Source organism: Alligator sinensis, unplaced genomic scaffold, assembly GCF_000455745.1.
Source record: "Alligator sinensis unplaced genomic scaffold, ASM45574v1 scaffold237_1, whole genome shotgun sequence".
Classification (NCBI taxonomy): Eukaryota; Metazoa; Chordata; order Crocodylia; family Alligatoridae; genus Alligator; species Alligator sinensis.
In genome coordinates, this window is record NW_005841849.1 from 430,880 (window position 1) to 441,465 (window position 10,586).

The 10,586-nt window shown below is 47.2% G+C and overlaps 1 protein-coding gene across 1 annotated transcript in view; it reads right to left on the reverse strand.

Moving 5' to 3' along the window:
- KIF1A (kinesin family member 1A) overlaps positions 1-10,586 on the reverse strand; it is a 119,034-nt gene that overhangs the window by 78,318 nt on the left and 30,130 nt on the right. The window contains 9 exon segments of the mRNA XM_025209264.1: positions 920-998; positions 1,431-1,506; positions 2,628-2,645; positions 4,327-4,392; positions 4,829-4,906; positions 6,027-6,138; positions 6,933-7,111; positions 8,471-8,536; positions 10,361-10,540. Of these exon segments, the coding sequence (XP_025065049.1) occupies positions 920-998; positions 1,431-1,506; positions 2,628-2,645; positions 4,327-4,392; positions 4,829-4,906; positions 6,027-6,138; positions 6,933-7,111; positions 8,471-8,536; positions 10,361-10,540 (854 nt within the window).

The following is a 10,586-nucleotide window of genomic DNA, read 5'->3' on the forward strand; positions in this document are numbered from 1 at the left end:
GCTGGGGTATACATCGTAACTCAAAGCACTGCTTCTGACACAGTCAAGTCTCTTCAAACAAGGGGAGGCTCCTTCTTGATTTACCTTGTGGGACTGTATCCTGGCAGCCATGGGACTCAGGCCTGGTTAATCATGACATGATTAATCAGTCATGATTAATCTGCTCTTAATCATAACAAATTAATCCGTTGTTACTGCAATGTAAAAAGGGAGCTGACACACATACAGCCCTATTCTGGTGCAGCACACTCAAATCCAAGGTAGACTTACCCCCAGAGAAATGGGGGTAAACCTACATGGCATCAGTTATGCTGACATACATGTTGTCTCTCCACAGCTTATCCCAGGTTAATCATTTGCTCAAGAAAAACAGGCAAATACTGCTTTCCACCTCTGAGTGGTAAGGCTGTCAAAGCACCTACTGCATAAAGTTGGTCATCTTTATGCAGTAAGATAAAGCTGGAGCTTTATCTGGAGCTGGTGTAACTTACATTACACCAGCTCCAGATCCTGGTGTAATGTAAGTTACACCTGTTTGACCATGTCATGTGTCCAGGCCCTCATACACACTTATGGGTAGGGCTCATGTTCAGCAACCCAAGGGAGATCTTCACAAGTTTGGCCACTCTCTGGTAAACACAATGGCTACCACAGTGTAACCGGTGGACGACCAATGGGAGCCAATCAGCGCAGAGTCCAGTTCTCCCCATAGTTCTACAACCAGAGCAATTTTGGGGGCGCCCTGATTGCCTGCTAAACCATGCCTAGTGTGCTACATAAAGTTAGGCTTTACACTTTACACCTTCAATGGGGATATGGGACAGCAGTGGAATGAAGGGGCAAGACAGGAGCTAGGAGGGAAAGATCTGATGCTGTAATTCCAAAGGATGCACAAAGGTAAATCACCCCTGAGGCCTACCTTAAAGTGCTGAGGGTCTCATCATAGTTGATGTCAGCAGGGCTAAGAGCAGCAACCATGGCAGTTCTGGAGTTACCACCTGTCAAAGCAAACACATCCTGGCTCTATTAACTGCCTCTGTGTCCTAGGCCCTCTTTCATCTGCCTGGTGATGTTCCTTCTGTCTGGTTACCCCTTCTTGACAGCATACTCCCTGTCATTCTGTCCACAGATCCCCCTCCAGAGCCAGTGTAGCCTCCTGTCCCACCCTGTCGCTCAGTGCACCACCCCAGGGGGTCCCAGCACAAGAATCTTCATTGGTTCATAGCAGCATAGATTGTGCTGACCTGTTCCAGGTGGGCTACCTTGGAACCTGGGAGCATGACTCATTTCTTGAGCAGAGCAAGACAGCAGAGTCAAAGCAGGAAAACTCTGAGGAGCTGGCAGCCAAAAGCCTCTGAAGGCTCATGCCAGGGAATTCAGTGGGTTTAAGACTAAAATGGGAACACAGACAACACGTATCCTTTCCTCACCTAGGTTTTCTCGGAGCAACCAGGTGAGCACAGAGTCCCGGTAAGGAATAAAATCTGTTTTCTTCTTCTTCTTGTTCTAGGGAGGAAAGAACACAGCAGGGAGGTCAGGCACCTCATTCTCTTCCAAGGGAGTGAGATCACAGCCAGCACTGACCAGGGCTACACCTTACGTGACCTCCAGCCACATCTGACCAAAGGCAACAGGACACAAAGCCTTACTCTGGACAAAGGAACAAACCTGTTTACAAGGAGCAAACCACTAAAGGTTGAGGGAGTTGGTTTTGGTTCAATGGGCAACCAAAGTCCAGCTGCTAATTGTAGCTATCTAAACTCAGAAATCCTGCAGGAAGAATCTGTCTATGGAAATCTGCTTAACTTAAACTAGGAAAACAGTGAAAGCAGTTTGAACTGCCCAATTCCAGCCCTGTCCACCATGGGGCAGGGATGGCCCAGAGGTAATGGCACTAACCTTGGGCTCCCCTGGAACTCACTTCCCACCTGGGAAATGCACTTCCCCACCTCAAACCAGCTTTCTGAGGTGCCTTGTAGTAATAGACCATAAAGATCCTTACAACAGACAGAACTGCAGGCACAACAAAGGAGAAAAGAAAACACTGGGGAGTAAGTTACCCAAATATTATCAGGCCTCAGACAAGGTTTGGTTCAGGCTCAATTTGGTTCTCATTGCAATTTGGTTCTCACTGCATCCACTCACTGACCCACCCGTACACAGGCTAGCAAGCTCCCCCTTTGGCTCTTCCTTAAAAACTTTATACAAAAATAGAAAGAGTCCCCACATCCCTTCCAGCTCAGGGCTGGTCTTACAGCACTGATAGCAGGATCCCAAGAGAGTACAATGCCCGAGGAGTGAAACACATGAAGACAGCCTGCCTCACTTGCAGTACATACACATTCCTCTCACTGGTGCCATTTCACCATGATCATCTTTGCTGTGTGTCTACTGGCTGCCAGCTGGGTTGTAGCTCAGGATTTTGCAGGCCAGACCCTCACTGGGGGCTGTATTGTGCTGAGAATTTCAGGGCAGATTTCCCTGCCCAAAATAACATGGGGCTGTGCTTAAAACCCCATGCAACACTATGGCCCCAGGAAGCATCCCCCATCCATCTGCAGCTGCTGCCCCCACCCATGTCTGATAAAATCAAGCCAAAGGAAATGGTTGCCTCCAAAGGCACGTACCTTATTTGGCCCTGAATCCTGCAAAGAAACCAGAGATACTGTTTACCACATTATGAATGTGTGTGACAAAGACCAAGGAGGAAGATTGCTCCTCCCCTCCCACCCTAAGGAAGCTTCTGCTTCCCGACAGCATAGGGCTCTCATGAAGGAATCCCAGAGCACAATCTTGCTGCCAGCAGGGAATGACACCCCACTGACTGTGGCACAGCTAGGAGTCTCAGCACAGACTTCTCCCACCCTCCTAGCCACTCTGCCAGGACAAAGCCTCAAACATTTATTGGCTGTGCTATGGCACAGGTCACCTGCATGTAACATTGACCTCCAATCCCACACATAAGATGACACTGCTAGACTGCAGTAGTGACTACAACACAAAGGAAGGCACAGTCCTTCCTCCCACAGGAAGGAAGGAGCCAGACAAAGGGTGGGGGGAAGAGATCACACACAGGAGGATAAGATTGGGTAGTGAAACATACTCCTTGGTCTGGTCCATCCAGACCTGGAATAGACTCCCTCCAGATGTGGTGCAGGCACCTATTCTGGACTAATTCAAGAAACGCTCGGATGCTTATCTTGCTGGGGTCCCTAGCTGACTTCCTGCCCTTGGGGCAGGGGGCTGGACTTGATGATCTTTGAGGTCCCATCCAGCCCTAATGTCTAATGTCTATGAAAATCCATGTTCAATCACTGCCCCTGGCTGCCTTCTGGCTGCTAACCCCTCTTAAAAACATGTTTATTTTTAATATATGTAAACTCTACCTGATCTCCCTTCTGGTTACCCATGTGGCTCTATTTCACCCCCACAATAGCCCTCACCCTTGGCAGGCACCTACAATAAGCATTCCAGTCAACCATGTGAGCTCCAGTCAACCAAGCTCCCAGCAAGGATTCTTTATTCCAGGTTAGACAAAGGGAAGGCCTTCTGCCTGACCTTGCCTGCCTTCTGAGTCCATCATCAGTACCTGCCATCCTCATCCCCAGGAAGGGATGTGCGTGCATATTTGTGTGCTAGCTCAGGGGTCAATGTGCTTGATGCCTTGGAAAGACCCAGCCATGTGTTGCCTTCACTCATGAAGCATTCACCTTGCTGAATGTTTCCTGGTTACCATTCCTATGCCTTACTGATGCTTGGAGCATAAACAGATGCTTACTCAACATCATAAGATCATAGGAAAGTAGGGCTGGTAGTATAGTCCAGCCCCACTGCTCAAGGCAGGATCATCCTAGATTAAATCATCCTAACCAAGCATCTGTCAATCTGCTCTTGAACATTTTCAGGAATGGAGATTCTACAACTTCTCTAGGGAGCTTGTTTCAATACTTGGCCACCCTCATACTCAGGAAGTTCTTCCTAATCTTTCTAAATTTCCCCTGCTGAAGCTTGAGGCTATTGCTCCTAGTCCTGCCCCATACAGCCACAGAAAAAAGTCCATCTCCATCTTCTTTATAATCTCCCTTCAGGTATTTGAAGACAATTATCAAGTCCCCATTTATCACATCATTACTGAGGGCAAATTTGTGGGGCCTTAACTAACCTTGCTAGGTATTTACCCATAGAAGCATGTGCAATGGTTGATCGGACTATTTGTAACTATGTTCAGGGGTCATCCATGTGAGCAAGTATGCCACAGTCTACCCAGTGTAGCCATATCCCCCACTGCATGAAGACCCTATACCAATCCTCATTTGGAAACTTTACCATTTCAGCCAAAGCAGAGATAACCTTCCCCAGTGTGGTCAGGGACTTGTTGATGTTTGCTCCTTCCTGTTGAGAGAAGGGAAGACACTCTTTTGATTCCAAAAACTGAGATAAAGGAAGGAACACGACACTCAAGCCATTTTAACAGGGGTGGACCTACGGCTCAGCATAACAGCCCAGGCCAGGGTCCCATGATTGCTACACAAGGGTGTGGAAAATCTCCCACTGCACTGTAGATGGTAGATCTACAGAGTGAGAAAATGGAGGAGCAGTGGTTGTAATGGCATCTAATGGCAACTGTCGTTAGTGGCAAAGGGGAATCAGTGGAAAGTTGGTTAGGGTTACAGCAATGGCCAGTTCACAGTCAGGAGCCCCTGAAAAAGAGCATTTTGGGGATGTTTTGTTACCTGACAGCATAATGGAGTTAGGAAAAAATGAGCTAATGTCTCTGGCAGGGGACACTGTCCTCACCTCTGGTCTTTCAGCTCTGCAATTCCCTTACCTTTAGTCTGGTTCCCTTTGCCCCTGTGGAGTCGGCCCGTTCACTTCCTGCCAGATCAACTAGACTGATTTTGCTGACCTGTAACAAGAGAGGGAGTTCAGGCATGCAGCTGCATGGATGCCAGTCTCAAAGGGCACAAGAAGGACTTACAAACCATTTAGCCAGAAAGGTCCCCAAGCACTTTTGATTTGGAACACAGAGAAATCATTCATCTTCCCCACTGAATTGCAATCTCCCCCTCTGGGGTGAAATTCAGCAGCTGTTTAACAGTGCACAGTAATGCCACACCTGAACTTGGAGGAAGAAATGACCGCCTGGTCCAAATTAAGGAGAGAGGAGGTACATTTGGGGTAAGAGTGTGATTATTCTAAATGAGCATGACTGAAACACTAAGGCTAATATTCCTACTCTTGTAAAGTGACCTGGGATTTTAGGACCTAGGAGGAATGTGGACCTTGCCTTTAAGACCTATCCAGAAGACACTCTTCCAGCAGTACAGTGCCTCTTAGCTCCAGAGAGAATGGGGTTCAGTACTACCTAGAGATGGTCTACTTTTGCAGAGCTCTGCCCATTGGCTTGTGCTCTAGCAAAACTAATATAAATTTATATCCAGCAGCAACATTTCACTATAACTTCTGAAGTCAGAGAAAGATTACCAGAATCAAGGGATGGTGTACTAAAAAAGAAATCTGTGATGGTTTGGACCCACATCCACATTTACTTAAGAAGAATTCAGATACATGGCTCAAGTTTGGGTTCACCCTCTCCATTGAGATAGGGCCTGTGTCTACAACTAGGCCTCCTAAGCCACACAGTGTCCATTCCTGTTAACATTGGATCAGCTCCATCAGTAGCAACAAAACTGGGAGTAGCTACCACTATGGACAAGGCTTTCTTGGCCCTACTCTGTAATGATTAATCCAGCTCTGAGCAAGATTTATATGACTCAGTGGGACAGAAAGAAAGGTGACAATGGGTGTGGTACAGAAAGGGAAGGTCAGGCTTATAAAGCTTACCCACTGGTTCTCCATCTCAACTGCTATGCAAAGAATCTTGTTAGTTATCTACATGTTATCTCAGCCCCACTGGATAAAACTCCCCTGTAGGTAAACAATGTCCTCCTACAGAGTTGGAGTTGCAGCAAGCAGAAGCTATTACTAGCCCTGGTCTGCCTGCCCTGGAGAATGCCAACCCTCACCTTCTCAGTGGTGATGTCAGTTTCTGCATCATGTCGCTTTTGGGTGAAGATGATATTAAACACAGCATGTGAGCGGCTGCTGGTTTCGTTCATGTTGGTGGCAGCAACTGTCCTGTTGAGAGAGGATGGCAGGAAGGGATGAAACATTGCAACTTGCCAGGCATGGCTGGAAAACCTAATGCTTAAACTCTCACTGACAACTTTGTCACTCGGGGAGAATGCAAATCTGATGCTCACTCTGGCATAGACATGACATCACACAAGGTTGTGTGATACCAGGAATGGTGAATTAAAAGAGTGGAAGTCAGAAGTGGTCACATTGGCTTCTCCCTTGTATGCAGCACTTTTAAAAGCAGTGCTTTGCCACAGTCATCCCTTTCTTTAAGGGCTTGACTTGAAGCCAGCTGCAGTCAACAACAGCCTTTCCATTGACTTCAGTTGGCTTTGCACCAGGTCCCAGAAGCCTACTTCCAACTCCACACCTTCCCTCTGGTTCTGTGATAGATCAACAATAGGCTATGAGGACAGTGTTGAGAAGGCAAGATAAAAATAAACCTAGGTCAATGCAATGGATGTGGCTGCTTGGCTGTGTTCCCTGTTTTTGTATGCTTTGTATTAGACAGGGGAAAAGGGCACCTTGTCTCTCTACAACAATCCTTCCATCCAGCTAGGGAAATTGTAAGGAAATCTCATCCAGTTCCCCACAGTCAGAATGGGAGCATGATGCTACACCATGTAAGGCAGTGGACAATACAGAAACTGCTCAGGATTCTGAGAGATATGGGAGGCCCACAAGGGCAGAGGAGGAGAAGCAAGGGAAACACAGCTGCTTGAAGAGGACTGGAAGGTAGGGTAGGGGAAAATTCACTGATCTCCAGCAGGCCCCTGTCCTGGCCCTCCACTCACCTAGCTTTATTCCCAGAGTCCATGAGGTCCTGGATATCATTGTAGGAGGTGACGGCGAGCTTGGACAGGTCCTCAACGTAGGGACCCATCAGAGGGTGCTCCCTCACCCGCAGGTTCCCTTTGTTCTTGGGGTTCAGGAGGTCCCGCACACGCTCACAATATATTTCCATGTAGCTCACCTGTGCAACAGAGAACCTGGGAATGCAGGGGATTCCTACACCACACAACACACTGCTAGCACCTGTGAGGCCCAGGTCCATCACCCTCACTGGCATGGTAAGCATCAGTTGCAAGTAACCCCATTAGAGTCAAGAACCCACTGATTTCACAAGCACTGCTCACACAGTTATATACTGAGTCCAGGTAGGGTTGGCAAGCCAGTCAATTGACCAGCCAAATATTGTCAATTGACTGGTCAACTGACTGTATTTTTTGACCCATCAAAGATTATAGCAATTTTACAAAAACCTATTTTTTTTTGTAGTTTTCTTGACAGAAATATGATTTTTTTTTACACATTTCTTAATGGAAAATTTGTGGTTTTACTGTGTATTATTTGGACCTATCGGCAATTTTTTACAATTTTTGACCAATATTTGACCAGTTAATTGACCAAAATTTATTTGACCAGTTGAATACCCAACCCTAATTCCAGGTGACAAAGGGAGGGCAGGACCATTTGCCAATACTCCACAGGACATAGCCAGCTTCATATCTGCCTGCCTGAGGATCTGCACTTGCCCACATTCACAGACAGCCCTGAGAGATAACTGTGCAGCGGGACTTATCCAAGCTCAGGAATTGCTCCATTTGGTTTCTAAATCAGTGTGTAACAAAATTAAGATGAATTGCCAGAAGGAGCTCCTGGAAGGGGCTGGGAGGGACCACTTATGTGGGCAGCACAAACTTTATTACATTGATTAAGAAACTAACAGTTAGATGGGTGCTATGTGTATGTGTACAGAGGGCAAGAGTGTAAGAGGATGAAAGTGTCTGTGTGTGTATGTATGCATGCATGTAATGTGTGCATGCATGTAATGTGCATGAAGACATGCAATTACATGAATGTGTAAGAAATTGTATGTGGGCCTCACTACAGGCCTGCCAGAGGCTAACAGGACTCTCCCATTGCCTCAACATGCTGCACCCTGCCCTGGGAGCTGGTGGCTCATTTCTGCTGACTCACGGGAACACCAGTAGCTCATTAGATCAAGATGGGATCAAGATGGGAATAGGCCTCTCTGCAAAGCTCCTAGGGGCTGAGAGCCATGGGGCATGAGGGAAGGAACTGTAGGTACAGACTGGTCTGAAAGAAGGCTTGTGTAGGGGTTTCCTAGAGCGTTAATTGGGAGCTGCTCTTTTGTTAAAAAAATCACACCCCAGGAGGTAACCTCTTGGCTGTGAGTGCAGCTAGGTGGGCCCACACAAAAGTGTAAGTCTGAGACTATATGCATCAGCCTCTTTCCTGCATCTCTTAAATAGCTCTCCCACCACCAGCTCCTCTCCCACCTAGAATGTGAATGGGGGATGCCCCTTACCTCCACAGAATAGGACATGTTGTCATTCGTTGTGTCATTAATGCGGGAGAAGAGGTCCTCACAGAGCTGCAGCAGACAAGGAGAGAAACAGGTGTGGCAGCTCTCATCTCCAGTAACAGAACCCTTCTTACTCTCAGGAGCCCAGCACTCATGCCACCTCCTAGCTACCTACTCCAGAAACCAGTGTCGCAGAGGAGGAGGCAGGGGATGAAAAGCCACTAGAATGTACATCTGGGCAGCAGCATGTCAGCTGTCACTGAGGAACCTGTAACTCTGACACACACCAGTTGTGAGTGACACTAATCTATGTATAGGAGGACCAGTAGAGTGGATAAAGTCAGCAGGATTCTGAATTAAGTTGGTTAACTCGGGCTTGGACACACAACACTTTACACTGGAATATCCAGGACTGGAGAGGTGACAAACTCCTACCCCAGCAAAACTTAGCATACTTGAAGCTGCTACAGAGTATAGAATAACTATGGAACGAGCAGAGATAAAAACTATACCAGCATAAGTTATATCGGAGTAGATGTTGTCTACCTGCTTCCATCCCAGGGCAGCCATTTGCTCAAGGCAAATAGGCTGTTATCTGCTCCCCTGTTGCCTAGTGGGAAAGCACTGTAATAAGAGATACTCCAGAAGAGCTAGCTGGTACACTCTGGATCCTCCCAATTTAAATCAGGGTACAAATATTATGTGAATTCATTAGTGCAGATGTGCTGCCTGTTTAGAGTCTCAGAGAAGAGAATCTCCTTTGCTAAATTAAGCCCTGGTATAATGTCACTGACCTTGGTGGACTGACTTAGAAGGGAAATCAGTTTGGTCCAGTGAACTAAATAATGTTCTTCTTTGGACCTAGGAGAATCCCACTGTTCTCAGAGAGGTATAAATGAAGACCAAGTCTGACCCAGTCAATTCAGTCACTAGTCTCTTCACTGACTAGGATGTCCCCTGCCTAGAACCCATTTTCTGATAGTTTCCATCTTCAGGATTCCCCTTGCACCCTCCACTGACACACACCCCACTCTCCTTCCTTTTCACATTAGCTCTTGGATCCACCTTGCTCTGCCATGACCCTTTCTGAAGCTCCAAAGGTAAATCCAAAGCTGCCCAGGAGTCCTCAGTGCTCTCAGACAGCTTGTGGCCTCCCAGTGTTGGGTCTCTACTCCAAGACCCTTGTTTTACACATCCCATCCTAATTGTACTCAGGGCACAATGCTCAGCTAAGGGAAGAACCCTGGAGACAAGGAGCTGTTCTTCCTCCAGATACCACCAGTTGTCTTGGCCAGCCATGTTTGTTTCAGGTGTACTATGGTGTTGGTAGAGCAGAATCTGTTTTACTTCTCCACCATCTGGAGCTCCTGCTCTGTTTTCACTCCTCAGTCTTTGCCCTCATCCTCCTGCCTTCCCTGCATATGAGCTCCCTGCATCCTCGCTGTCTCTATGGGCCAGATTTTATTCCACCACTTAGGTGCCTAAGTGGACCTATACATCCAAGTGCAATACAATTACACACTGCTCAAGCCCTGAAGATACAGTAATACATCTACCTTTGTTGCACACTGTCAGCCTTCCCTTCAGACTGAGTCACATAAAAGCACCCAGGAGAACTCACTGATCATTTGCATTAACTGTGTTTCAGGGACTCAAGCAGAGTGGAATGGAGTCACACTGAGGTGTCTAAGTCCACTTAAGTGCCTAATAGCTAGAACAGAATCTGGCCCATATTTGCCTCCCAACCACTCCATTTTGATGCTTTTCCACCATGGTGGGAACTATAGTCAGTCTTCTATGATTTTCACACCTCACTCCACCTCATCCAGCACCCCTGCTTGTTGGCGTCCTTTGGGCCCAGGTACCACTGTGCTCTCAGCGGTGCTGGGTTACCTGTGGGATGATGCCTTGCTGATCTTTCTCCTGCTTTCCCATCATGGTGTAGGATTTTCCAGCACCTGTCTGCCCATAGGCAAATATACAGACATTGTAGCCCTCAAAGGCATGTTGCAACATTTCCTCTCCAATGTCTCGGTACACCTGCTTCTGAGATGCATAATTGATGTCATCTGGCTGCAGGAAGAAGAAAATGAAGAAGGAGGTCAGGAGGGAGGGAAAG